The sequence below is a fragment of the Phallusia mammillata genome, chromosome 1 (genome assembly GCF_965637545.1).
Source record: "Phallusia mammillata chromosome 1, kaPhaMamm4.hap1.1, whole genome shotgun sequence".
In the NCBI taxonomy this organism is placed as follows: domain Eukaryota; kingdom Metazoa; phylum Chordata; class Ascidiacea; order Phlebobranchia; family Ascidiidae; genus Phallusia; species Phallusia mammillata.
In genome coordinates, this window is record NC_137252.1 from 24703185 (window position 1) to 24731143 (window position 27959).

General features: G+C 37.1%; 4 protein-coding genes across 7 annotated transcripts; all 4 read left to right on the forward strand.

Moving 5' to 3' along the window:
- The first annotated feature begins 4342 nt into the window (after nucleotides 1-4342).
- LOC145223766 (stathmin-1-A-like) lies at nucleotides 4343-5945 on the forward strand. Its single transcript, XM_080090157.1, has one exon. The coding sequence runs from the start codon at nucleotides 4714-4716 to the stop codon at nucleotides 5347-5349; it is 636 nt and encodes a 211-aa protein (XP_079946283.1). The 5' UTR covers nucleotides 4343-4713; the 3' UTR covers nucleotides 5350-5945.
- Nucleotides 5946-5963: 18 nt separating this feature from the next.
- Nucleotides 5964-11319, forward strand: LOC145223755 (uS5 assembly chaperone PDCD2L-like). Its single transcript, XM_080090150.1, has 8 exons — nucleotides 5964-6058; nucleotides 6434-6594; nucleotides 7315-7378; nucleotides 7622-7711; nucleotides 7872-8099; nucleotides 8300-8427; nucleotides 9306-9454; nucleotides 11157-11319. The coding sequence occupies exons 1-8, from the start codon at nucleotides 5966-5968 to the stop codon at nucleotides 11294-11296; spliced, it is 1053 nt and encodes a 350-aa protein (XP_079946276.1). The 5' UTR covers nucleotides 5964-5965; the 3' UTR covers nucleotides 11297-11319.
- A 3073-nt stretch (nucleotides 11320-14392) lies between these two features.
- LOC145223726 (zinc transporter ZIP1-like) lies at nucleotides 14393-21493 on the forward strand. Of its 4 annotated transcripts, XM_080090118.1 has the most exons (4): nucleotides 14394-15216; nucleotides 15347-15421; nucleotides 19412-19658; nucleotides 19913-21493. In XM_080090118.1, the coding sequence occupies exons 3-4, from the start codon at nucleotides 19434-19436 to the stop codon at nucleotides 20945-20947; spliced, it is 1260 nt and encodes a 419-aa protein (XP_079946244.1). In that variant the 5' UTR covers nucleotides 14394-15216; nucleotides 15347-15421; nucleotides 19412-19433; the 3' UTR covers nucleotides 20948-21493. The 4 variants fall into 4 exon arrangements, with proteins under 4 accessions (XP_079946251.1, XP_079946244.1, XP_079946266.1 ...); XM_080090125.1 differs by lacking the exon at nucleotides 15347-15421 and having other exon boundaries at nucleotides 14393-15216; XM_080090140.1 differs by lacking the exons at nucleotides 14394-15216; nucleotides 15347-15421 and adding an exon at nucleotides 16733-16893.
- A 2039-nt stretch (nucleotides 21494-23532) lies between these two features.
- Nucleotides 23533-27904, forward strand: LOC145209349 (protein disulfide-isomerase TMX3-like). Its single transcript, XM_080079625.1, has 8 exons — nucleotides 23533-23646; nucleotides 23895-24050; nucleotides 24219-24353; nucleotides 24514-24694; nucleotides 25146-25287; nucleotides 25678-25846; nucleotides 26193-26406; nucleotides 26959-27904. The coding sequence occupies exons 1-8, from the start codon at nucleotides 23567-23569 to the stop codon at nucleotides 27244-27246; spliced, it is 1365 nt and encodes a 454-aa protein (XP_079935751.1). The 5' UTR covers nucleotides 23533-23566; the 3' UTR covers nucleotides 27247-27904.
- Nucleotides 27905-27959: the final 55 nt, after the last annotated feature.

Genomic DNA, 27959 nt, shown 5'->3' on the forward strand with positions numbered 1-27959 from the left:
AACCATTTCCGTAATACAAGTAGATCAACAGAACCAAAAACGTAAAAGAAAATCCGACTTTGCCAATTTCCGAATTATTCATTGCAGAAAACGTTTATGCAAAGGTCAAAAATGTCCTGAAATGGCCCGAAAATTGGTAAAAATGTTTCCAACATTTCCAATCCGCAATTAATAATCCAATTTAAATACTATTGTGTGTTTGATGAATATTTTGGATTTCCAGTCATGTAGCTACAACCGCAACATAGCTTTTGGCGCAAATAAAATACCTATTAACTTAGTTTTACGTCCCTGGCTAATTCTACATATGAAAGAGACTTGAACAAGCAAAATTCCTTTAAGTGTATCACATTATAGCCTCAATGTCATCTTTGAGTATAAACCTGAAGCTTGACTTAAACAGAAATCCGATGCTTGACTTAAATCTCTTTCGGCCAACTTTATTGGCGCAAAAAATGATTTAACTATCAGTTTTCAAGTTGAGCTGACTATTAAGCTAAAGTAATTGTCTAAAAGATTTGTTAACAGGACAGGCCGTAACCTTGTTTGTTTGTACTGCAACACTACTTCTTTGTCTTCTCATTGCACTTATTCACCTAAAACAGGGGTGCACCACCTGCGGTCGTGAACATGTAGCCTATGCTACAATATATACTATACTGGCGGCCGAGATGTAATTAAAACTGAAAATATCATATGTTTGCATTTCAAAACTGCTCTAAACAGATTTTGTAGGAGTGAAAAGACTATTACCAGCCAGCCTATAGTTGCCATATGCTTCAACCTTTTGGACGCTTATTCTGCGCAAACAATGCGAAACAAGGCAGCACAGGCGTCACAATATGGACGTCGTAAACGTCAAAAACAATGCATACTGATCGTTAGACTGTTCCGCTCAATCTGTGCACCAAGTTAGAAGTTATTCTTGCCTTTTTAGGCTCCATTGTATATCAGATAAACCTATTTTTACATTAGTATTTTATAAACAAAAACAAGAAGACATGTGGCGGCCATTGGTGAAATAAGTATCTGCGCTGCGGCCGTCATAGCGATAAAGTTGTTTAACCCTGTTCTAAAACCACGTAACCCAACTTCAACTCGCAGGATTGGGCGAAATTTGTACCTTGGATATTATTTTGAAATTGCTAACCTTGCTGGTTTCAGAAATATGCTAGCCAAGTTAACAAAAATAAATATGCTCTGTTGTTAGCTGGCAAATGTAATCCAATTAGTGTAAAAAGCAATAGGAATGGGCCAAAACTGCAAAGTGTGTCACTTTGTGCAACTGCTCGGCCGAGCACCGAGCATCAAAAACAGCGATACTTGGTACCGAGTACTCGGGTTCTGGCTCCGCTAGACACAGCCCTAAAAAGCAACAATAGAAGAATCGTCGGATATAAAACGGTAGAGCTACTTACACCATACGTTTCTCCTGATCCAAAAGTGCTTAATTTTCGATAGGTGGCGTAAAGAGCTGAATTATTTATTTTGCGGCTATAAATGGGTTGGGCTGGGAAATATTTACATAAAATTTTTACATTAGTAACTAATTTTTTGGGTTAGTTTTATTGAATTTTAAGTGCTAATACCTTACCCCAACCCTAATAGCCCTAACCGTTAGCATTTTTTGAGATATACCGTTTTAAATGAAAAAAGTGCTCTTTGCGCCACCTGTCGAAAATTAAGCACTTTTGGATCAGGAGAAACGTATGGTGTTAGTAGCTCTACCATATAAAACAATCTATTCACCAAACTACGGCCCGCGAGGTCATTTCATCCGGCCGGCGACCACATTTTTGGTTTGCCTAATCCTATCGATAACTTTGTAACATTAAAAAAATTAATCTACTCCTTACGAAAGTTTTCCTGTTGCGATATGTAGAATTGATGTTACCTAGTTTCATAGGATTACAACGCCCAGCATTGATCCAAAGCCGGTTTGTGACGTCACAAACAAGACTACAAGTGTTAATTGTGCGCAAACAATTGCCTTTTTTGTTACTTTTGACGTAATGTACAAGCATTACTCGTAAGATGAGACTATAACTATACAATTTAACAGTCGCATCACCAGATTTTAAATGGGAATGTAGAAAGACCATATATTGGCGCCCCTTTAAGAATCGCCTCGCAGGCTAAGTTTGGAAAGACGGCGCTAGGGCATGTAAACTTATCCGGCCCGCAGTGAAAAAAGTTTGGTGACCCCTGCTGGTGTAAGCCAACAAAATCCATTGTGCGAGATTAGGGTTGGTCCGATACCCAGTTTCCATTCAATTTTTTAACCATAGCTTGTCCACATTGCACCAGCAAAAGATTATAAAATTACTTCAACCTTTTCGCGGTCCCCCTAAATTGCCTCACGGACCCCTGGCCTAAAGGACCGCGGACCTCAGTTTGAGAACCGCTGGTCTGGACCTTCAATTGCTCAAAAACAGGGCTTCAACCAATAGGAGGAATTTTAATATTTTTTGTAAGGGCCTATTTTGAAGAAAATTCAATCATGTTCAGACAATTCCTAGCATCACCACATTCACCAGTCACTAAACCAGATCATCAACTTTTTGAACTAGTTGGTAACCAAAACCGTATTTGTTCGCTTGTAGCCTACACTGAGGCTTATAAAGTTTTTACCCTTACAATCGGGGGCGGCTTACTTCCACACCCCCGCTTTTTGTTTTATTTAACGTTCAAAATTCTCTTGCATGTTGGCTTTACACGTCAACATACGCTCTGCTGTGTAGAACTATTTGCGTGATACAGTCAAACTTCGATACTATGCCACCTTGATATTATGCCACCCTCGCTACTATACCACTTTTGATCGTCACCAACTAAATTCAATAGAAAATATATTTACTATGCCACCCCTTACCCTTGATAGTATGACACATGAGAGTACAGTATTACTGTATTAACGGTCTGGTTCCGGATTGAAAATTGACAATTTTCGGTTTGAGCTCATGATAAAACAGAGAAAACATGAAAAACAGATCATTGAGTAAACAAACGTGGTCATGTTAAGAGGTTTCACGGCTTTGCAGCGAGTTATGTAAACGCCGTTCCGTGCTTGTGTCACGACAAAACTAACAGATCTTGTTTGTTCTATGCACGATCTATCCGTTTTTTGTAATAAATTATACTGCATAGCCTACTGTACCTTATACCAGTGCTCTTCAACCTTTTTTGGTCTGGTGAACCCTTAAAGTTGTTGTGACGAACTCATGCACCCTGTTTACTTAAAATCAAAACTTTTTTGATCAAAAACTTTTGACGTATATTAACGTCAATCTGCACTGTGCGCAAAACGTCTTTTGAAGTAGATATACGTCGACCGCACTGAAAGTGTTAGACATCAACATTTAAAAAATAAAAGGTTCATTTATACATCAATTGAAACCTACACCCTTTTTCTAATATCCTGAAAGTCAAATATTAATAGTTCAATAAAAGTTTGTGATGCACCCTTGTATACCCTTTCGTACTGGTGCACCCCATGCATATTTTGGTGCACCGTGCACACCGGTTGAAGAGCACTGCCTTATACTGTATACTGTAATAAATTACAATCGTATAACACAACGTGACATTACAGTGCATTGTCACGTCACAAGGCTATTTTTACAACCAACCCTCGCTATCATGCCACCCTCGCTACTATGCCACTTTCTCTCGGTCCCAAAGGGTGGCACAGTATCGAAGTTTGACTGTAACAATAGTTAAATGGTTGCACTCTGTAGCTACAGAAAGAAGTTTTTTAACATCCGTGGCTTTCGTGGCGATATTTATAGCACCGACGGCCAGCACATATAGCCTATGGTTGTAGCGGTCATGATGGCAGGTCGGGCTACATGGTAAAGCAGTGGTCGGCAACCGCCGGTCCGCGTCCCGGAGGAGTTCGTTGCCGGGCCGTATAATTTTTTAGGTTAAATGCTATGCAACATTCTCCCAATGTATTCCGGGAATGATAACTAATTTAAGCGTTTTTATTGCTAAATATTTGTAGTTTTTTGAAGTCCGGTCCGCGATAAAATTTCACTTTCAAAAACGGTCCGCATTGCGCATTGCAAAAAAGGTTGCCGACCCCTGTGGTAAAGGACTGCACGACCACATTTGAATGTATCCTCAACCGAAAATTGTACACTGACCGTGCAACATTCTTTTAAAAAAATGTTAGTGCATAACCAAAAAATTAACGGGACATGCGGTATCACCAGAGCCCATATTTATTGAATAAGTATATTGGTATATTTCAACATATTTTGAAAATGGTTTTGTACTTTAGGAAAAAATTAAGCCTCGCGCCACTCGAAAAAAAGTTTCGCGGGCTTACTTGACTTTTTTGAGGCATTGAGCTGTGGTTGCACAAGCTTAAGCTGTGATTATATTTAAAAGTTATGATTGTTAAACGAAGTCGGAATGATCTAATTTACGAAGTTGTGCAGTAAGAATTTAAGTGTTTCTGTGAAAATTTAATGCTTTAGGTTCAATAAAGTGTGTCCCCACAGTATTGTTACCGTAATTATTAGTTTATGCTCCAAAAAAGGTTAAAAAGCACTGAAATATAGGCGATTCTGCATTGTTTGGACAAATTGTAATATAACTTATAAGGTTTCAGCCACAAGAATATATGTCGACATTTTTTCTTATAGTTACTTGCAATAAACGATTTTTTTGATTTACCTTTGTATATTTGCTTGCAACACATTCCTTAAAATGGCCATGGAGCAACGAGTAGTAAATATTAAAGAAATGGAAGTAAAAGAAATTGACAAAAGAAAATCAGGCGAGGCTTTTGAAGTTCTCCTAAAACCAGGTCAAAATGGTGATGCAGCTCCAAGTCCATTAAAATGTACTCCCAAAAAAGAAATCTCTATCAGTGAAATCCAGTTGAAGCAACAGGCTGCAGAGGAACGGAGAAAGGCACAACAAGATGCTTTGGTCAACAACCTGAAAGCTGAGGAGGAAAAGATTCTTAAGGCAAAGCAGAAAAAAGCAGAAGCGAATGACACGTTTATGCAATGGGCACAAGAGCAATTGTTGGCGAAGATGTGTCAATACCAAGACAACCACATGGCACATTTGCAATCGAAGATACAGAAATTTCGTGAACTTAACATGAAGCCTGATGAAATTCGTGAAAAAGTTCGGCATGAGATTGATGAGATGTATGGTAATCTTGATGAGAAAATCCAACAAAAGCTGTTGGAATCTGAGCAGCGGCGAGAAAACATGCTGCGACAAGTTCGCGAGAAGCAACAGGAAAAAGAAAATCATGCACAGCAAGTACGACAAAAGAAATTAGAAGACAACTGCAATATTAATTGCACAAATGGCATCAATTGTGCTTAGACATTCTGTCTGTAGTCATTCCTTAAGTAATTTGTGCAAGTATACATTATAATGTTGCATGCTGATCTGCTTATCCAAGTTTCGTGAAAATGCTGGTGCATCTTTAATATGTGTAAATATATGTACCCTTGTATAGAACTGTCTGCCAAATACTCCCATAAGTACAACAAACACTTTTGACACTGAGTTTGGTTGTGTAAAAAGGTTTTTCTAACTTGCTGGTAACTGTTCAAAGTTTCGTTACAACAAAATAACTGTGACAATTGCAATATAACTAATCCAAATGTTTTGCACTGTGAAGTATACATAAAAAAACTGCAGGCCTCATTTGTACAATTCTTTGACTGTGTGTGGTGCAAATAATGTTGCTTCTAAATTGGGTGTTCTGTTGATAACCGCAACCATGAGTTCCAACTTGCCATATTGAAAGTATGCCTACTTTCACATGTATATACAATGTGTGTTTGCATGCTTGTCATAATGTTCAACAATGCTACATTACTGCCTGTGATATGGTGCAGCCATCTTGCCATGCCATTTTCTTTACCTTAAATTCCGAATACCTTAGTTGAATTCGTTGATGTTGTTTTCTCAAGGTTAGGCATGCTTAGGGATTATGACTACTAATTGTGTTTTGCTTGGTGTTGCTGATGAAAGAATTCTTTCTGGCAATGCAGACTGGGCAACCAACAAGATTGGAGGTTTTGCTGTAAGTTCAAATGGCTTACTGCACTAATGATAGTTGGGTATTGTTATTCCAATTAAGTAGTTTTCAGCATTAAAATCATACCTGTGTTAATAATTATGAAAATTTGTTTATGGGGAGAGATTTTTATAACTTTCAAAGAAATGCAGAAAAGTTGTTTTTGTTCAGTGTAAACAAATCCCCTATTTCAAAAGTATTAGCAAAAGTAATAAAAACATACCTTTGATAATACTTTTGAAATAGGGGATTTGTTTACGAGAATAGATTTTTGAAACTAAAGAAGTTGTTTTTTATTCAGCATTGTGCAAAAACGGTATGGACACCACCAATAAACAATAAGTGTTTTTAAACGCATTGTAACAGCAATCTGTGGTTTAGGACTTTCCACATCAAGTCATTGTGAGACCAACATGCTTACGGTGTGGACGTCCCCAACTTCTGGTGGTTCAAGTATATTGTCCATTGGAAAACTCCAAGTATCACAGAACTATTTATTTGTTCTGCTGTCCCAATAAAACTTGCTGGTCTGAAAACAATGGGTAAGCGCAGTTGTTTAGAAACACATTTTTTGTATGAATTTCACTGAGTCTTAAATATACTGGGACCACATGTTTGGAAAAAATATCTTATAATATAATACTAACTGCAGTACCTACAAACAGGGAGTAGAACCGAAAATGAACCTGAACCGCTAATTACGATTTTCTAAAAACCCGAACCGGAGTTGAACCCCATATTTTGGTTGGCGTTTAACTGGAACCGAACCAGTAAATATGCAGTATGTTTTATATTTTGTGCTCAAACCGGAACAAAACCCGAACCCGAAAATATACATTTTTAAAAACCTGAACCGAACCCGTAAAAACAAAACCAAGTGAACCTGAACCCATATGACAAGCGGTTCGACTCCCTGCCTACAAATACAGAACAAAATTTTGTAAAAACGTTTTTGAATGCAGTCCTTAAATTTCCATTAGGCAATTTGTTTGAGTTATTTTTCAAATCTAATTAATGTTGAATGACACATCTGGCAAAACGCAACATATGGCATGCTTTAACTAAGCATGCTTCTGCACTGTTTTAGACAACCTAATAAATTATGCATGACCATCCTAGAGTCAAATGGTCTTCTGATGCAGAAATTTCCCTACCTTGGACTTTCCTTGCTCGTTTCAGCAAAAAAATCAATATCAATTAATGACTCCATACTTAAAATTTAATTGTGTAGAGGTTTACAATCAGCAAAAACAATTTTGCAGGTGGATGGTCTTACGCATCCAGAGTTTAGAAGTGAAACACAAGCAAGAAAAAATTGCAAAAAAAGTAGGTGCATATGATTTTTTATAAATTAAAAATTATTAATGGCCTCTTTTCTTGAGAATCAAAACATAATGTTCTAAATAAGACAAAATAAGATTTTTTGGTGGGGCTTCGCCAAGAAATATTTGGAAACACAGCTGTTAAGTTATACAGTGAATATCCACCTTTTTACAATACAGTACATCAATATCTATTTGCAATATTGAACTATGCTGAGCATTATTTAATCATACACTCACTATGAAGGATGACTTTACGTGGAATGATACAGATGATGATTGGGGAGATGAAAATAAATCATTAGATGTGGATCAAAAGACAGATAATAATGCAGAGGTAAACACTGTTTGTGTATTTTGGATTAATGTGATGCATTTACTATTAACAAAATACAACCCACAATAAATACATAAAGACACTTTTAAACAAAACATTATTGTAAACAGAAATGTTAAGGAAATGTTTCAGTAAAAACAGGTAAAGATTTAATCAACAGGAAGAATTTTTACCAAGCATGACTTCAAATTTTACACACCTTTCACTTGAAAGTGAAGGTGCTTCTGGCAAAAGTCAATCACAAACCCATGGCGACCAAGAACCCTGTTTTCCATCCTTCTACATTAATGTGTTTAATGAGCATGAGTTAGAAAAGTATGATGCCAATGGAGATAATTACATAAAAACTTTGCGGGATGAATATGAAGCTGAGTGTGAAACTATTCAGGTTGGTGAAATGAAAATTTGCCAAAATGAATATTTGTAAAAAAGATGCTTAAATATATGGTCGTAATATATCAAGGCATGTGTGCTAAGAAACAGGGTTACCCAATGCGTTTCATTAATATATCTTTAGTAAAGTGACTCTTCAGTGTTCACCAAGGTGTTTTAGTTTTATACATACACAGGGTTTGTTTTGAATTATAGGATAACCATCATGGAATTGAAGGTTTAAGCATGGGCTCCTCTGAACCTTATGAAAGGAGTGACGAAAAAGGCAAAAACTTTCACAGGTTTAGGAAAAAAGTTGAACTCTGTAGGGAACAAGTGTTACGGTAAGCCATTTAAACTAAATAAGATCTAAGTTTGTAATTTTATTGGGCTGTTCTTTGTTTCCAAGAGACAAATAAACTGCATTTCTGCATGCATTTACAATATTTTACTAGACAGTTTTTTTTAATACAAACTGGTTTATGCTAGGTATTATTTTGCATGACTTTTTTGACTAAAAAAATGTTCAGTTCATACATTTAATACAGCTCATCTGTCATACCTATGCACTTATAGTGAGAGTCATTTGTTTTATCGCAAAAAGGTTTCCACACTAGTAGGGATGTTCGAAGTAGAATAACGAATCCTTTGGATTCGAATCCAGTTAGATTCGAATCCATTTTTGCCGTTTATATCGGGTAATTGGAACCGATATAAATGTGTGCTCTCGTCGTTGGGAAAAATGTAAACACATGTGTTACGCTTTTACGTCGACGCCCGGTCATTGTACCAGTTGCAAAGACGACAAGTGTATCGTCGCCGTCAAATCAGTGAGCGCTATACAATGTTATAACGCCAGGTCACAAGTTGCTATAACAACGCCATAGCGACGGTTGTGGGTTGGAGGCATAAATTTCAGGGAAGGGGACCCATAAAAATAATATAAGAATTGGATTTGATATTCTAGATTCGCATCAATTATTCTAGAATACCCAATTATTCTACTTTGAACATCCCTACACACTAGGTAGTGATGGTAATTAGTGATATCTGTGTTGTGTTCAGAAGTTCAGCTATGTAATGTATTGTTTTTGTGCATGGAAACAGATATCCCTGCAGTACAGGATCATAACCTGTCTTGGTTGGACTTTTTGGTACTAGTTACTGCTTTTTTAAGCCTTCTGTTAAAAAATCGCTTTTCAAAAAAACTCTACTTGTTTAGATACAATCACTTGGGTGTTCCATTGCTTTTATCAGAAGCAGAGCTTCCTTCTGTAGGGAATTGTGCTCATTGTGGAAGAAAGCTTGTGTTTGAATTTCAATTGATGCCAGGTTTGATTCCGTATTTGGAGTCCGGTAATAAAGAAGAAGGTAATAATTGATGTAAAAAAGTTGTAATGACACTTTTTTTATCCTAAAGTTAACAAAAACACCCTGACAGTTGGTAGTTCTTAGAAATAACATATGTTGCAGTCGTTATTATTATGGGTCCCCTTCCCTGAAGCTTTTTTTTTCTTTCATTTTCTCCCCAAAGTTTGTCCGACTCGTTTTTCCATCAAATGTTTGATGGATTTGGCTGAAATTTACGCAAATGGTAGATGTAGTTATGTAGATGTGCATCCTACTTTGTTTTTGTTGATAACCCCAGTATTTACCCCGCTAGCCCCCTAAAATGGGTATTTTTCCCCGAAGTTTGTCCGACTCGTTTTTCCATCAAATGTTTGATGGATTTAGATGAAATTTACACAGATGGTAGATATAGTTATGTAGATGTGCATCCCAGTTTGTTTTTGTTGATAACCCCAGTATTTACCCCGCTAGCCCCCTAAAATGGGTATTTTGTCCCTGAAGTTTGCCTGACTCATTGTTCTATAAAATGTTTGATGGATGTGGCTGAAACTTATACAGATGGTAGATAAAGTTATGAAGATGTGCATCCCACTTTGTTTGTCCAAATAATCCTAGTATTTACCCCGCTAGTCCCCTAAAATGGGTGAGTTTGTAAACAGTGTCAGAATAGGCTGAAATTTGGATAGCTTGTAGAGTATGCAATTTATGTCGATTGGTGTGTTCAACCCTGTAGCCCCAACATTTACCCCACAAGCCCCCAAAGTGTAAAACGTATTTGTATGTTACTGGGCACCACAAACGAAAGATTTATGTTGCTCAATAGTGTTACAAGGGCAAGCAGTTGTATGTTACTCGTGACTTTGTGGATTGCTTAGTGAATGTTTTTGTGCCATGGCAGTTCGGGGGTTGTTAACAGCCCTATGACGTAAGAAACATTAACAGTTGTTGCTCAAAACACCTCTAGTGGTCGAAATTTTAAACATTGGCGGATTGAGCTGAAATTTTGCAGTACTATTGATTGAGTCATTGAGGTTTCATATTTTTTTAGTTTGTGTGTCGGACCCCATTAGTTACCCTACTAGCCCCCTAAAATGGGTCAGTTTTTTAAACAGTGTCGGGATTGGATAAAATTTGGGTAGTATGTGGACTATGTTATTTGTAGGTTTCAATTGATGTGTTTTACCTTGTAGCCCCAACATTTACTTAACTAGCCCCCTAAAATAAATGAACTTTTAAAAAACGTCCTAATTATATAAAATTTGTAAAGTTTATTAAACATACTAAGTCCTCAAATGTTATGTTTTGCCCTGTAGCACCACAACTTAACCAACTAATCTCTCTAGTGTGTAACCCTTTTTACAATGTTCGAATTGAATGAAAATTGGACAGCTTGTAGAATTTGCCATTCATTTTTTGTTTTACCCCATTATGCCACTACTTACTCCTTCGTTTCTTTGAAAAAGAACGTTAAATAGGACATACTTCAAACAATACCTGGGGTGAATCTAAATTTATATAGTTTGTCCTCTGCAGCGTATTATTATTTAAGCCCAGTGCTGATCACTGCGTTTTACCTTACAACACTAAACTTTCAGTGGATGGTATGGGACCCAATATAAATAAGCATAGAAAATATATCAATGTTTTAAAATAGGTTATAGTGTATATGCAAGGGCAAAATGTGCTAAGCAACCCTTCTAGTTTCATATACCTACATTTTCAGATTGTATCGAATTCGGCACTGTACTTGTCTACACTTGCTCGCAAAGCTGCTGGAATGACGACACAAACAAACCTGTTCCAGAATGTGTGCTTTATCTACCTGATCCTGATCTCAAGTTTTTTAAAACACAGAAAACGTAATAAAATTCAAAAGTTCCTGCTCACTTGCTCAGAGCAATATTATGCGTCCAAAGTTAAATATGCAAAAAAGTTTGGACAAACGTCCCCCAAAAATTTTTTTCACACATTTTTAATAATGACATACGCTGCAAAGTTCTAAGTTCATTAGTTTAGAACAGGGGTGTCCAACACGTGGCACGCGTGGCAAAAGTGGCACACAGAGCATTTAAAAATAGCACACAAGCTTTTGCACATTTACATGGTAAACATGAGAATTTGTCACGCAAATAAATTCGTTTCTATTGATTCTTTTTGGCCTTTATTCTAACTTCAGTAAAGATTATCACTTGTAAAGTTACAACAACCCACTAATTAAATTGCTCGTTTTTTTGACAAAACTTAGCCCCTTTGCAAACTATTTGTTTCTTACGTCGCATACAAAGAATAAAAGGTTTCTGGAGTATCATAAACAAGTTTACTCGCATTTGACTACATATTATTATTATTTTTTCTAACCGTTCAATAGGGTTCCACATATTGGCCAAATATACGGATTGAACCCGTACCGTTATAACGTTTAAGACATGGTTTGGAAAAAATACCAAATGTTGGCACGCGAGTATATTTTAAAACCAAAATTGGCACGGCGGTGTGTTCGAGTCGGACACCCCTGGTTTAGAACATGGGTCACCAAACTTTTTTCATAGCGAGCTGGATAATTTTGATAATCACGCGCGAGCGCCGCATGGGTTACAAGCCCTGACGCAGCCTTTCCCAAACTGGAACTCGCGAGGCGATTTTGACAAGACGACAAAGTGTTCATGCCTTTCCACGAACTTATTTGTATTCAGATGGTGCCACTGTTTAATTGTTCATATCTACCAACTATATACCTTAATTATTCTATCACAAGGAACAAAAAAGGCAATTGTTCACACACAATTGATGCTATTTGCTTTTGTCTGTGACGTAACAAATAGCTTTTGGATCATACTTTTGCTTAGTAATCCTGTTAGACCAGTGCTCCGCAACCTTTTTTCGCACACGTCACACCATACATGAGTTAAATGTTCGGCGGCACACCGAACCAAAAAATGCGATTTGAATTTTTGAAAGCCTAAAAACGCATTAATCTAGGGGTCTTAAACTTCTTTGAGGGCCAAAAACATTTTTTTACGTTGGTAAAGGGCCGTACTATTGGAACTTTTTTTGTAAAAGTAATATGAACAAAAATATTATGTCCTTAAAAATGTTGTGCGTTTATGCCATATAATGTGCACAAAACATTTGCAATGCAATAAACAAGAAACAGATAGACGGTGTAGCAAAGTAAAAATACCAAGTGCAGTAAACTTCTATGTCGAAAACAATGGCATACAATGCCGAAACAATTGAAAAATTTGACGCAACAATTGGAATTGCTGATTTCACCAGGAGGAACTATTTCCATCATACGATTAAAACGTCGCATTTATTTCTAGCTATTACTAATAAAGAATGATCGTTTCTTAAAATCGGTGGTCTGACTGGGTATTCCACCTGAGGTAAACACCTAAAATTTGAAAGTTAGTTCGCGGGCCACACAAAAACCCTCTTGGGTCCACACCGGGCCGATTAAGCCATTATGACGTAATAAAACACCAATGGGTAGTGTAGCTTTAGTTTGGTGTTGTGAATTGTATCGTTTACTACAGGGGCGGGCAACATACGGCCCGCGGGCCGGATCCGGCCCGCGACGGGATTTTGAGCGGCCCGCAGACAGTTTCAGGTCTTACATGATAATGTGGCCCGCGACCACAGTCTGCCGCCATCCCCCACTACTTGCTTACTGCGTCAAATTATAGTTATAAATGTAACGGACAGTAACGCTCCCCAATAGCAAAAAACCTTCCCGCCGTTGTTACCATTGCACCATACGTCCATTGTTACGACATAACTGCCAACCAAGTGTGTGGCCTGCTTTCACGGTTTCTTTTGTTTCCACACGTGTAGCCTAGTTAGTGTTTCAGCAGTATCTAAGTTTGTGGTGTATGCATTAAATTTGCTGTGGTGAATAATTTTATGTTGTATCAGTTAGATTGTTTGGACTGTATTGTATTTGTGATGTTCTTGAATGTATTTGTTTTAATTTAGGTGGTCAAAAATCCGTTTAAAATCACTGGTTAAATACGCGATTAATGTGTATCGATTCAGGAATCCGGCCCGCCAAGTACTTCATTTTCCCATATTAGGCCCGCCGACTGGAGAAATTGCCCGCCCCTGGTTTACTAGAATGTTAAAATACACAAAAACAATTTTAAAACAAAAAGTTACGGTTTTGCGGCGGCACACCCAGCATCGTCTTGCGGCACACCGGTTGCGGAGCACTGTGTTAGACCAGGTAAAACTATAACTAAAATGTATTCTGCATGTTACCGGGCCGTTAATCTGGTGACCCCTGGTTTATAACATAGGCAAGGGAGACGAGTGAAGTGCCGGACAAACATCTTAGGGCAGTGGTTTCCAAACTGTGGGCCATGGCCCAGTAGTGGGCCACCAAGACATTTTCAATGGGCCACAGAGCCATTTGAACAGATTCTACTGTTTTGTTATACTGTAGATATTATGCGCTTTGTTTTGAAAAACGTAATTTTTGCAAAGAATTCTGAATCTTGTATCTTGTAGCAAATTTCAGGAGCATGTATCTCATTAAAAACAAATTGCTAGAAAATTTCGCCTGTTTTTCAGTCATTTTTTTGTTTCTGCCCAAATTTACAGCACGTGGTGGGCCATGAATCGCTATTCAATAAACATTTGGGCCACAGACCAAAAAAGTTTGGGAACCCCTGTCTTAGGGGGTCGTGAACAGAAAAAGGTTAAGAACCGCTGTTCTAGTGCCTTTGACTCACGCAATATGATTAAGTACATCAAAACAAAGGAAATTGCTGCTTTATCCTGAATGAAAAAAACTATTCGTGCAAAAAAACGCTGATGTATTAAAAACAATTAGCCGCAATCAGCAATTGGTTGTGCGTAGTGCAAAACTTGCTGTCTTCACGCGTATTCGTTGCGTCACAACATAAAACTGCACGAACCAATGTGTATGGCAGTCAAATGATGCACACGACTCGAGGGAATAGAGTGGTGGCTTGCGGCAGTCATTTCGTGTGGTGCAAATATAACCACGTTCATGCAAAAAACATGAATGCGTCATTGCTGGTATTGATTTTGCGATGATTTGAAAGTTTGCTTGTGCAAGGAAGGAAATAAGCCGAGTTTACTGAGGGTAACCAACTGTTTTGTTTTGATGCGAGCCGGCCTGTTTAAAGCCAACCATTTTACCAAATAAATGCCAGTCGGTGGGTTGGGCTAAAAAGCCGAAGGCAGATTGCGAAAGATGTAAGTTTTAGTCATCTGACTGAGTGGTATTCTGCCAACACCGTGTGGCGACAATATCTGTGACATGACCAAGTCAGTAGACTGGTAAATATAACATTGTGTAGGACTGTAGGTAGATGCAAAAAGGCCATATTTTAAGTAAAGTAGTTAATGTATTTTAATGTAAAGTAGTTAATGTAGACCTCTTGCGACGCAGTGTCTGTCAAATACTTTATGACGGCCCAAACTCATCACATTTTAACAACAGATCACTAAAAATAATCGAGTACTTTCGGTGAACTAGATTTGGACGATTAGAAGTTTTTGTTTGCGTGGCTGTCTTTATGACGTCACAAGAGACAACACAGGTCAAGCGGGTTTACCTTTCAAGAATAGTCACATTGTATCTAGTTCGTCTGTCATTCATGGTTGTCTAAATCTAAAAGATGTTTTTTTGTTCAACCAAAAAAGTTGAATTTGTGTGTCCGACTTGAAGAGAGGGTCTCGGGCAAGGATATTTTTGCATTTGGGAAAAACGTGATTGAAAAGGTCGAAAGGCCGAGTCTTACACAAAACGAATATAGGTAAGTTTTTTTTTCTGATAAGCAATCGGGCAATGGCCCAGATATCTTTATGTATTAGAAATTTGTTGTCGGAAATACTGCATTAAAAAGACGAGAGGTCCATAACAAAAACATTTCCTGTTGTGTGCAGATTCAAACCAACCAAAAAGCGGCGCCTGCTGGGCTTAATAGGCTACTGTTCCTGTTTATGTCGACGTGTCCTGAGGTCAGCGATAGGCTACTTAGGCGTACAATTAACTTTGTCAAAAGTTTTCCTTTTAATTACATACGACAAGTATTTTTTTTTATTTAAGGCTGTTTTTTATTGAGCTTATAGTGCACCTACAGTAAAATTTCTGACTTTTTGCAAATTTGATAAAACAAACATATAGTTACTGATATACTCTTTTTTCCCACGCACAATCAACATTCAGTTGTATGTTAAACAATTTCTGATTATCGCCATTAAGCTGTCCAAACGAGATTACTTATTATTAAGAGTACGAAAGGAATTTACAAAGCCCGGTATTAGTCTCGTCTATTAGCCAAGTGGCAGTGTATGAAATGCTTTGACAAAGTTAATTACGTCTTGTTATGCTCAATTCATATGACCTGAGGCAAAAACGACTCAAATTATTGCTGTGTTACGTCATAACAGCGTTGTTTTAAAAGTAAACAGTTCTAACCGAAGATGTTGTGAACATAGCCGTCGAGAGCCTTGTTTTAATAACTGCTTTAGTTCGTTATGTTACAATTGGTATGGTCACGAAAACGACGTTTAGTTATCCAGGTGGTTAATGAATTATTTGAGAAAAACGGGCGGTTTAAATTATCGTATGCATCATGGACAGACTATACGAACTAGGCCATGCGTTTAACTTAAAATGTTACCTACTTAGAGTAGGCATACAACGAAAAAATGGACATAATAAATACAGAAGCTAAACTATTATCTAAAACTGTGATTTTTAACCTTTGTGCCGCTGCACACTTATAAGCCAAGTGTGTCGCAATACATTCATTTTAGCCGCGCCTAACTTAACGTTTTTGTGCTTGACAACGTTGGAACCGCATTTTGATCTTCTCATTACAAACTTATCTCGCATTTTGAAAATATTCTGTCCCTTGAAAGTTTGATAACTGCTGATGTGTAATTTTTTGGTTACATTTGGTTTTATGCTCATATTTCTAAATCCGATTTGAACCCCAATGTAATCATTCAGCATATTGTTAAGAATCTTTTTGACTACTGTTTAAAGCAGTGGTTCCCAACCTTTTTGTAGTCACGGACCCCCTTTATAAATCTTATCGGTCCGCGGACCCCCAACGTAATTTAATCTTTTTTTCGTTTCCCGCATTATGCGTTATTATACGTTCGTTTTGGGGGGGCAGAATTTTAATCAAACTTCACAGTCCGTTAATCTCAATAAAGTTCTGTACTGTAGCAGTCAATGCACTAAAAGAGATAAATGTGTTGTGATGTCACAATAGAGGTAACAATCACAAGTTTTTCTGATGCAAGGGTTTGATTAACAGTTTGCACTTATATACAGGATTGTAAAAACGGTTTGGGAACTTAAAAATATTGTACTGTTGTCAATGCTACTACAAATGTTTGCCTCCACGGACCCCCTGAAACCGTCTCACGGACCCCTTGGGGGTCCGCGAACCTCAGGTTGGGAACCACTGGTTTAAAGTGTAAGTTAGTAGCGAAGTAAGAGGATTATTTTGTAATCCGGTTTCGTGTTTCCGTTGTCGTTTTACCCATTTCCTTTTAACGCGATCTTTGCTTGTGGCGTCGCATACGGATTTCTTGCAAAGGGCACGAAGTGACGAAAGCTTAGTCATGTTTAGTACGTCATAATTTGCGCGTTGGCAGAAGTAATTCATCGCGTAGTCAGTACGCCTAAAGCATGCATTAATATGTCCAAAGTGGGAATTTGACCAATTCTACAGGGGCGTTAGAATAAGTTATTTATTTAGGATAAGAGAGACAGCAAATTCGATATGTCAGCTTTTGACATGCTTTCTCACATTCTGACAAATAAAAAGTTGTGTTCATCGACTGTCCACGTGTCCAGTACCTGAATGTCTTTGTCAAGTGACAGGCGGTTATAATTTATGAAGGTGAATAGCTTCTGTTTCACAAAAGTTTTATTTCACAAAATAGCAATACTCCATAAATTGGTGTTAATAGTCTCAAGATTTTTGGGTATCAGAAAAGTTTAATTCATTCAAACATCAAACAACAGCGGTGGCCTCGTTTCATGAATGAGCAAACAAAAGAAAAAGTGCTGATCGCTCAAGCGTATCATTCCAAACCCGAGACATAAAAACAGCAAATGTTACTTCAGAGTAAGACAGGCTTGCGTCTGGTAATGGTCCTCTTGAGTCTTGAGCTATGATTGTCAGTTTTATAAACTACTTCAGCATGAAAAGAATCATACAAACTCAAAGTATAGCGTGTAACAACTATGGGAACAGCTTTTACAGGAAAATGTTTTGGTAGAAAAAAGCTCAGGTATTTTGAATAGCCCTAGGCGAAATGAGACATGTACATACTGTATGTTTCTGAGCCCTCACAGATACTGCCTGACTAAAATACTTGATGTGACCTACTTAGATGACAAGGCGTGTGTGTGTTGAATGTTGTGACCATCAGTTTTAAGAGACATCGTCGTAAAAGTTTGTTGATTAATGCTGTTTTCCGACAAACGCCAGCTTCGTTATTGCTAGATTAACGTACAAGCAGAAATATGCAATCACATAGCGAGTTTCAATTTAATGTTTGTTGGATACAGCTGAAATGACTAATAGGTTTTTAGGATAGTCCTGGAATTCCGTTGAGTACCTGTCATTTTTGTGAATTTGATGTTGAAACAAACCTGAAAGTTTTTTGTACAAGTTTTAGTTTCATAACAATGCACGACACTACGTACCAGTTTAACCGCAGGGCAATGTTTTGGTCACTTGCTACGCCTAATTGTTATTGCACATGGCAGCTTAAGAAGGTCTGGGTATTTGGTAGCGTCATAAATAAAAGTGTGACGTAACATACCTTCCGGTGTTGCACATCACGACTGGCTTTGCTCTTGGGCTGACTAGCAAATTGCAGCTCTCTCATAGTTTAACGTTAAACGTGTTTTTTTTTACCAATTACTACGTTTTGGTGGTGGAAAAGATTTAGAAAGTTGCCTATTACGGGCATTTTGATTGTATTGGAAACCTTTAGTATAAAAAAAACAACTGATTTGGATCCAAAATCACTGTTTGTTGCTGCTGCACTTCCTTTCGACAGCAGGGTAAATACAAAACAACTTCTTAAACACATTACCGCAGATAATTTTGTTTACTAAACCGATGGCTTATTTTAGTAGGATTAGTGCAATAAACGCTGATTGTTTGTAAAATATTTTATGGCGTCTTTGCCAGCATACATAAATAGGCTATGTTTTGAAAGTCAAGTACTGCTCATTATTAAGAGAGGAGATGAGAAATGTTTTTTCTTGATCGCGAAATTCTTTTGATTACATTTTAACGACTTTTAGCGGGATTTGGCTGGCAAGAAACTCTGGCGCTTTTCAAACAAGTTGTGAAGTACATATATGGTATATCATGTTTCCTTCAGCATGATAACGCAGAAAATACTCTTTCAAAACTCAGCTGGTACGTTCATTGTTGAAGAGTGGTGACTGTTCGCGAAAGTACCAATTGTTCTTGCCGAACCTGTTCAATGTGTTTTATAACCCCGAGATAAATAAAACTAAAAGCTCAATGACTTAACTGCACTACATGTGTCAGTTGACAACCGGTACCAAACGAGCAGTGTGGTTCAGTTTGTAGCTGAGTAGGTTGCATTTCGCTCTATTTAAATTCTGTTTCTAGAAAAGTTGATGCATAGGTTACAATTTACCGTGAAGCCTGCCTGAACTCAGTCGTTATTTTATGCTTCTTAGCTGATTTGCCCGCCATATACATTAAAAACTTTGTTCCACTTAAAGATGCAGCGGTGCATTTGAAAAGATCTGTAAAAACGGATATGCAGAAATGCATTTCAATAGAAACCATAAACCAGAGTGTCGCTTATGAAAGAACTTTCTTGCGTTAGGAATAGGAACCACAAGCGTCAAATAATCGGCTGCAATTAGTTTAGGCTTACATAGTCAAAATGCCTAAACAAGCTCACATCTCTAAACCTAAATTTGTGTTTTTTTAGAAATGCACTGTCCTGTAAAAAGATGGATTTATTAATTGCTAAGATTCTTTCTGCTCTTGTGTTATGGATATTAAGCCTACTTTTTGGGCTGATGATTCCTTACCTAATCTGGAGGTCGAGATCGGGAAGACGCTCACCGCATCAGTGCAATGGGCACAATACTTTACGAGAAACCGACTCTTTGCTTTCTGATGAAGATTTCTGTGCAAACGACGCGTCTACCCCAAGTGTTTGGGACCATATGAAGGTAATGTGGCAACTTTTGGGATCATCCTTGCGAATTTGCGATAATGCGGTTAAAGAGTGTTTTAGGAGTTGACAGAAATTGTACATCAGTAAAATTTGAATGTTACAAATAAAACCTTTATATGAAGAACAGTGGTAAGAAAACAAATCCGATCAAGTCGAACTCTTGTTTCTGTCTTGTATTACCCATAGCACAGTTTTATGAATGTCCACTACGTTAATCGTTTTTTGATTAAATATTTTTTCTTCTTGCAGCACATGTACAAGTCGATTTGCCGTTACGACGTTCTAAGTGCACTCAACTGCTTCTGTGGAGGACTATTTCTCGGAATTCTGCTTCTAGAATTGCTTCCAGAATCCCAGATGGGAGTCCAAAAGGTCCTAGATGCTGCCAATATCGACATTAACTTTCCTATTACCGAATTCATGGTGGCATCTGGTCTTTTGTTGGTGATGTTCATTGAACACGGGGTGTCAGCCACATGTGGAAAGAAAAAGCCAGATGAGTCCAGTTACTCTGTCATGCCAAGAGACTCTTTAAACTCTACATTATCCGCAGTAGAAATAAACTGCGAGTCCGCTGACAGCTCCTCTGGAGAAGATATAAACGTCGTGGTTCCTAGGCGACGCAGAGAGTCTTTGGCGTCATCAGAAAGCACCCGTTCGCTTGTTTTGATCGGAATGCTTTCCATACATTCTATATTCGAAGGCTTGGCGCTGGGGTTAGAGGTCTCAGTGTCTCCGTTAATACAACTGTTACTGGCTATTTCAGTCCATAAAAGCGTTTTGGCATTTGGCCTTGGGTTGAGACTATTTGAAACATTGGCTAGCACTACTATCGCTGTTGCCTGTACGCTAATGTTCTGCACAGCATCCCCGTTAGGTTGCGCTGTTGGGATTATTATGACACGTGACTCAGACTCCTTGCCGAACACGACGGCCGCGGCGCTTACAACAGCACAGTCAGAGACTACCACAATTGCATTGGACAAAGTCGCAAACTTGCTGGACGTCTCTGGAACATTGATTGCAAGTGCTGTGCTGGAATGCTTGGCAACAGGTACGTTTTTGTACGTGACCTTCATAGAGGTCATACCATCCGAATTTGCACATGCATCTCACGGCGGTCATGACCACGCCGAGGACCTGATTGCATCCGAAACTCCGCACACAAGCACGCGAAGACGTCCCAGAAAACGTCATGGCGCTAAAGTACCAATTAAGAAGATGTACAAACTTCTGATATTGCTTTTAGGGTTTGGAACTGTGACGGGTTTACAATTTGTCTAGTTTAGCTTGTTAAGATTTATTTTATTTTTTAATGTCTTTTAACAGCTGTTTTACGTATATGTTAAGTTTCAGCAACTTTAGGCTAAAATTTAAAAATTTTACCAAAATATTGTTTCCAGAAACAACGCTTGTGTTTGGTTCTTGAAAAATGTTTGTTCCTTGATTTTCCGCAAGTTTTATTATGACTCATTTTATAATATTGATTTGAATTATTAGATCACTGCTCATACCTTGTAATTAAACCAGTTTCTTTCTCATGCGGCAAACTTGACCTATGCCCTGGTACTGATTTCATCATTTCATTGCTACTTTGTTGAACTATGATTCCCCATCAATGTTACTTTGTTAGTTGTACTTCACAACTGTTTGTAAGCACTTAAACCAAACTCCTGTACATCTCCACAGTTTGCTTTAAATGTCTCCATTTTGGTGCATTATGCGCATTGTGGTACTAAAATAACGCAAATTTTGTCAGATAAAATGTTCCTGTTTAGCTTTTGATTGGCGTTGAAAGTTTACCTGCGAATAAACATCATACGTAGCCTACAGTATTATGTGCATACCTCAGAACAGATTTATCTTGGTTTTGTTCTGTATACTTCAAACTTTAAACTAGAATCTCCCAGCTCGTTGCTTGGTGGATGAAGGCTACAATATCTGCAACTTAACATTTATTGGCTTGATGCTTTTACATTGGTTGTGTTTTGAAAATAAAGAGAGGGCTGAGACAAGGCAACTACACACGTTTTATCGGGTGAGACAAATGGATACATGCAGGTTATAGTTTTTACTAGCGCACAAAATTAGGCCTTGTTTTATTTTTGAAAGAAAGCAGACTCTGCATTCATATTAATCTTCTCTAAAAAAGGCATCATCAGTCCACAAAGCGGAAGAGACCAAATGCAATTTAGGCTACACTGTGAAATTAGGAACTATCCGTTAAAAGTTGTTCGTTTATACGTGTCAGTAAAGTTCATGCACTTTATTAAGCCGTATGCTCTCATTAAGTTCATAAAAGCATTATTTCTCTTTACTTCAAAAACGCGTTCTCCTTTGAACTTTCGTGTAAAAGTTAAAACAGTACCTGCGAGAAAAAAGCAGGATTTAACAGTCCGTGATACGTCGGCAGAAAATTTTGCAACGGGGACATGTTTTGACATGCATACATAGTTACATGGATGGATGGCGATATCAAATAATTATGTAAATGTAGGCTTTATTAGAGAATAAACAAAATATCGTTCATACGAGCCATTGTAACTGTTTGCACCATACAGAACTTAAATTAAGTTATCTATGGTTTGCACGGTCAGTTAAGTTTTGATGTGCTTGACTGATTTTCGTGGATATTCTGCGAAATAATGAATGTGACGGGACGGCAGAGAACAGGGCTGCCATTCCAGATATTTTATAGCTAGATCTAGATAGTTTTGGTTAAGCCTAGATGTAAATTTGGGATCTAGATGATGGCTATAAAATCTAGATAGAATTTTTTAAACGTTTGTAAAGACCATAGTAACAGAACAAGCCTACAGTACAAACGTTCCCAGATTAGCACATAATAAGCCTCAACGTTATAACGTTATAACTGTAACAGAAAAAAAATAGTGATTATAAGGAAGAAGTAAAGCTTCTTAAACATCTAAAATTATATTAAAAACCTTCATATGTGTTGAGTGTTGCTGTTTGGCTAATATATTACATAAAATAGGACCATTAGATATATTTTTGGATGTTTTATTTTTCAATCTAGATGATTCTAGATAATTTTTGAGGCCTAGATAGATTGTTTCATTCAAACGAAAGTGGCAGCCCTGGCAGAGAACTTCATTGTACCCAGTCTGCAGAACATGGCAGTTCCCGACGAGATCTCGCGCGTGCAGGACCGACATGTCCCGCGTGCGCGCGTGCACGACCCGTAAGTTCGCGTGCAAGACCAAGTTCAACAGGCGCAAAGCAAGTAAAAGAGGTCAAAACAGTACAATTAAATGCCTTTCGTGCGAAATTTCGGCGTGCAACCCCCAAAAATTGGCGTGCAAATTTTTTTTAAAAATAATCGCGCGTGCAGCTGCCACACTCTGCAGACTGGCATTGTACTACGTAAATAAAATTTTGGAGAGACCTAAGGGGCTGTGAGACATAGCGCGGACAACGTATTTTTGTGCGGATTGTAAGCTAAAATTTCTGCGGATTATAAGGGAGTTTAAAATATTGATTTATTCTTTGCGCAGGCCATTCTTTTCACAATGGCTCTAGTCTACCATAGTAGAGTGTTGGAAGTATTTCCTCATTGCTGGCTGTATCACAGATGCTAATTTTAATAATAGCCGCTTGTGTGTCCATTGTTCCCTAAACACAGAAAGCAAGTCTATAGCATTGAGCATTGTTTCTTTCTTACTGTAATATTAAATTCTTGTTTCATTCTGGATGAAAGAGCCCTTTAAAAACAAAGAAGTCGGATATCTACAGCAAACGAGTTTTTGCAAATGCTACAGTACAACTACAGTTGTCACTGCATATATTTTAAAATACATCATTTTTTCAAAAAAAACTTCATTTGGTTTTATTTCTATTTTTACAGTTAAAACTGACTTGTTAATTTTGTCAATAACTTAAACAATGCATCAAGTTGGACTTTTGCTAGTATTGCTTGTAAGCATTTCATCAGCTTGGTCAAAAGTACTTGAACTCAATGAACGGTATGTTTGTAACACTTCTGTATTTGTTTACCAGTTCTATTCTGGATTTTCATATGTATTTTTGTATTTCATGTTTCTATTGATTTTATATTGATTCTGAAACAAGTTATTTTCTGTTTGTGTAGAATCCCAGTTGTTTTTCACTGTGTTGGCAACCTTAAAATAATTCAAAAGATAGAAAGAATTTTCCAGGCAGCTTTGATTGTGTTAATATAAAAACTTTAATTTATTTTTTGCTGATTTATTAGGTTCGGTGAAGTGAACTCTCAAGGAAATTGGCTTGTGATGTTTTATGCACCATGGTGTGGCCATTGTAAGCATTTGGAACCAACATGGCTCGAAATTGGTCGGCAAATGGCAATTGATAGTCCAGATGTAGCTGTTGCACGTCTTGACGCTACAAAGTATGGAAATTTGTATTTAGTATTGCCACATTCGGTTTTAATATCGTGGTTCTTATTCATTTGATCTTTGTATTTATTAAAATTGGGTTTTCGCAGTTTCCTATAGTAACACAAAAACATTTCAATTTTAACCATTTTCTTTTTTCGTAACTGTTGAGTAATTTTTAGATATTCAAGCCTTACCAGTCAGTATGGAGTAAGGGGATTCCCCACAATAAAATTTTTCAAGTTTGGTCGACAGTTTGAATACAATGGAGCTAGAACGAAACAAAGCATTATGTCCTTTGCATTGAGAGCCAAGGGGTAAGCAATGGACTCTAGTCGGTTGTGATGTCTTGCACAGAATTATTGGCTTGGATTTTCTCGCTTATCATTGAAAAATGAAACGATTTTTTCATATACTCTTTTGTATGTTTACATCAATATTATCTTTGTTTAGTTTGCTTTAAATTGTTTTTTTCAGACCAGAAGTTCTTCCATTAAAATCTGTTTTGGATCTAAAACAAGCAAAAAAAGACAAACCAGTTTTCTACTTATATGTGGGGGATGACAACACTGCTCTGAAAAGTGCATACAACAAAGCTGCTAGCTTACTTTTTACTAACTTAGATTTCTACTCCTGTCCCAAATCATTTTTACCCAAGGTGAATTTTAAGCTGATCAGTTAATAAAGGCTGTGAACACACTGATTATGATTCTGCATCTTTTTTACAAGTTTTTGTATTTTTTGCCCTAACTTAATGCAATTTGTTCATGTATTAATTATGTAAGCGGGGTCAAGTAGGTATCCGATTTATGGTATAGATCAGCGTCTAGCTTAGCCCTGTACGGCTTTTTTTGACAATTTTTGCCCACCAGACAGTTCTCGTGCTGCACTTTACAGTTGTGACCAATAGCGATACAAGTGTGGTAAATGCTGTTCAGTTCAAAAACACAGGGGGAAAAGAGCAAAGGAAAGCTTTTTCGCCCTATTTCAAAGTAATTATGCCCCCCCCCCCCCTTACCTAATTGTCATTTGCCAAAATAGTTGCAATGCCCCAGGACCAAATCATGAAATTATTCAATGAGCATTCAGTAACAGATTATATTTTTTAGGAAATCAATACTGAATTAAGCCCAACAGTGCTCGTTTTCAAAGATGAAAAATATTATGAAATTCCAAAGGATGGGGCAGAAGCAGGTGCTATTGACATCTGGATTCGCCTGGAACAATTTCCCAGCTACAACCACCTCACAGGTGACCACTAACCACTACTTGGTGTTAAAAGTATACCAACATAATACTGTGCATTGCAAATACTCAGTACATATGCTTACTTGTTTAAAATTAAATTTGCAAAGGTATTTTTTTGGGTAAAGTCTATTTGTGCATGTAGTTATGAAAACAAGTTTTTTGTTTCAGTGGATATTGATCTAAAAAATAACAACAGGATAAATCATGGCTGTTTTTGAATTATTTTTGGTAACTGTTTTTTTTTCTGCAAATTATCATGTTTTTTTCTTGGTGCTGTAAACAAAATAAATAAATATTGATTGATTAATTATGTCACTTGCCTGTTGGTAAATTAATTTCACTTTTAAATACCATGACCATACCTCAACAAAATTAGCTTGTTTGTTATGCAAGGTTCTTCCTATCATTCACTTAACTCAGCTAGACGGAGGTTTGCCATTGCTGTTGTCGATGGCAACAAACAGATGAACTCAACAATGCAATCCATTGCACTGGAAAGGAAATATCCTTTCATTTTTTGTTGGATTGAGGACAACAAAATTGCAAACAGCATGACTTACAGGTTTGTATTGATCTTTGACTACTGATATCAAAGGGCTTATCATGAAAATAAACAACACCAAACATATTTAAAATTGCTGAAATATTTGTTGATAGTAAATGCAAAAGTGAAAACAGAATCACTGGATTATAATTAAAATGCAAATATTTGCCTAATTGTTTATTGCTATATTTACCCAAAGGTCCAATATAGTTTTTCTGTTAGCTTAAAGACAAAGAGTATGCAAATGATAGTTTTTCATTAAAACAGGCAGCATATAATGCATAAACAATTTCTGTGCAGTACCTTTTTAGGCATCATTCCAAAAATCAGAGATATTTATATTAAAATGATGTTTTATTTACAGCACAATTTCAAGTCCAAATCTGCTGGTTTACGATGGACAATCATATGAGTATTTTGTTCTTAATGATGAAGACAAGGCGCTTGTTGAACTATCAGAAAATAATATGAGGGGTTTTCTTGATGACGTGAAAATGGGTAAAATCACCGGAAAAGGGGGCAGAGGATTTTGGCAACAAGTTAAAAGATCAATTTCCGACTTTCTGTTTTCTATTGTGGTGAGTTTTCGTTCTTCTGACTTAATTTTTTTTAAATAATAATCAATGTTATTAAAAGTTGCTATTTTGGGTTTGGTGATTGGTTCGAAACCAAAAACTGCTCATCATTTTGTGACGGCGAAAGAATTTACAAACATGCCATAAGTAAGGTTTACAAATTCTCTTTTTTGAGTAAGATCCCTAAAGCAATGATTCTTAAATGTTGTGGATACTGACCAAGAGAGATTTTACCCTTTTCCAGGCAAAATATTTGAAAGCAAATCTGTCTCCTGTTTGACATGTGTATGCATGAATTACTGGCATAACATAAATGTACATGATACTACTGGAAACTTGTTTTAATTTTGGTTGAGAGCAATATCAGTTTCAAATAAAACTGGGGAAAACTATTCAAATCTACGTTTTTTTGTCTGCCTAAAGCATAATCACTTACTATTCAAACTGTGTGACCAATTTACTTTTTTGCCATACATAATTACATACGTAGTGTTGCACACTTTTTCAGTTTTAGTTCAGCCACTTTTTACTGTAACAAACATTTGTATGTGATAGGGTATGTTCCAAGAAAGCCCAATCATAACAAGCTTGGTTATCATCGTGCCAACAGTTCTTATTATTGGGATGTGTGTGTGTTTATGCACCATTACTGATGATGGAGAGCCTGTGGAGGATTACAGATCTTCTGATGAAGAAGATGATGAACCTCCTCCATACAAGTCTGATTTAGAGGGAGTGGATCCTGATGAAGATCTTCCTGAGCAGGAGCTTGATCCTACTGCAGGAGGAGAGGGAGTTAGGAGGCGGATCAGGGAAGAAAATATTTCGCAAGATCAAGAATAAAAATGGAAAAAGTTAATTTAAAGTTGGTAAATTTCAGGTGGTGTTAAAGCAACTACCAAAGGACACCATGGTATTGATGGTTTGTAAGGGTTTCATGAATTGTTCGTCCTTGGTTCTATTTTAAATAGGTGGTTCCAACACTTGACATAAAGATCTTAATTTAGCATTAGGTGAAAAATTGTGGTTTATCGAAGAGCTGTTTTGGTTTAGGTTAAATCATGGTTTATGTCTGTGGGATGTCACAGGTAGCAAATTTGTATGAAAAAAAGTTTAATTTGTCTCTAAATTAAAACAGACATTTCAAGATGTTTAGTTAATTTTTCTTCACTTGGCCTACAATTATTTTTGCCATTTGCAGTATTGTTACCATTAAACTGCCACAGTGCTTTTATCCATTATTAGATGATTCTTTGAAATCAGTTAAGTAAGCCTGTAAAATTTTGTGAGCTGTTGCAACAAATTACTAGTGCAATTTGCAGAAATTACAATCGTTACTACAAGTTTGAAGCTTTAAAAAAGGCTTATTGCAGTGTTTTTCAAGTAGTTCCATTTCTTGAAGATACTTGTATGTGTTTAGTTCACCATTTTTGCGTGCTGTGAACAAAATTTGTATTGTTGTTTGAAAATTTATCGGGAATAAACACTGTCGCCTAGTGTGTCTAGGTATTGTTTACAAATACTACAATAAAACGCTGCAAGCTGTTTGTAAAAAA

What these genes read in the sequence shown, in the direction of transcription:
- LOC145223755 (XM_080090150.1), top strand. Translation starts at nt 5,966, where the DNA reads ATGACTACTAATTGTGTTTTGCTTGGTGTTGCTGATGAAAGAATTCTT. An exon ending in TGTAGGGAACAAGTGTTACG is followed by an intron (nt 8,428 to 9,305) that starts GTAAGCCATTTA and finishes CTACTTGTTTAG; the next exon opens with ATACAATCACTTGGGTGTTC. An exon ending in GTCCGGTAATAAAGAAGAAG is followed by an intron (nt 9,455 to 11,156) that starts GTAATAATTGAT and finishes CTACATTTTCAG; the next exon opens with ATTGTATCGAATTCGGCACT.
- LOC145209349 (XM_080079625.1), top strand. Translation starts at nt 23,567, where the DNA reads ATGCATCAAGTTGGACTTTTGCTAGTATTGCTTGTAAGCATTTCATCA. An exon ending in TTTGCATTGAGAGCCAAGGG is followed by an intron (nt 24,354 to 24,513) that starts GTAAGCAATGGA and finishes TGTTTTTTTCAG; the next exon opens with ACCAGAAGTTCTTCCATTAA. An exon ending in CAGCTACAACCACCTCACAG is followed by an intron (nt 25,288 to 25,677) that starts GTGACCACTAAC and finishes TTGTTATGCAAG; the next exon opens with GTTCTTCCTATCATTCACTT.
- LOC145223766 (XM_080090157.1), top strand. Translation starts at nt 4,714, where the DNA reads ATGGCCATGGAGCAACGAGTAGTAAATATTAAAGAAATGGAAGTAAAA.
- LOC145223726 (XM_080090125.1), top strand. Translation starts at nt 19,434, where the DNA reads ATGGATTTATTAATTGCTAAGATTCTTTCTGCTCTTGTGTTATGGATA. An exon ending in GTGTTTGGGACCATATGAAG is followed by an intron (nt 19,659 to 19,912) that starts GTAATGTGGCAA and finishes TTCTTCTTGCAG; the next exon opens with CACATGTACAAGTCGATTTG.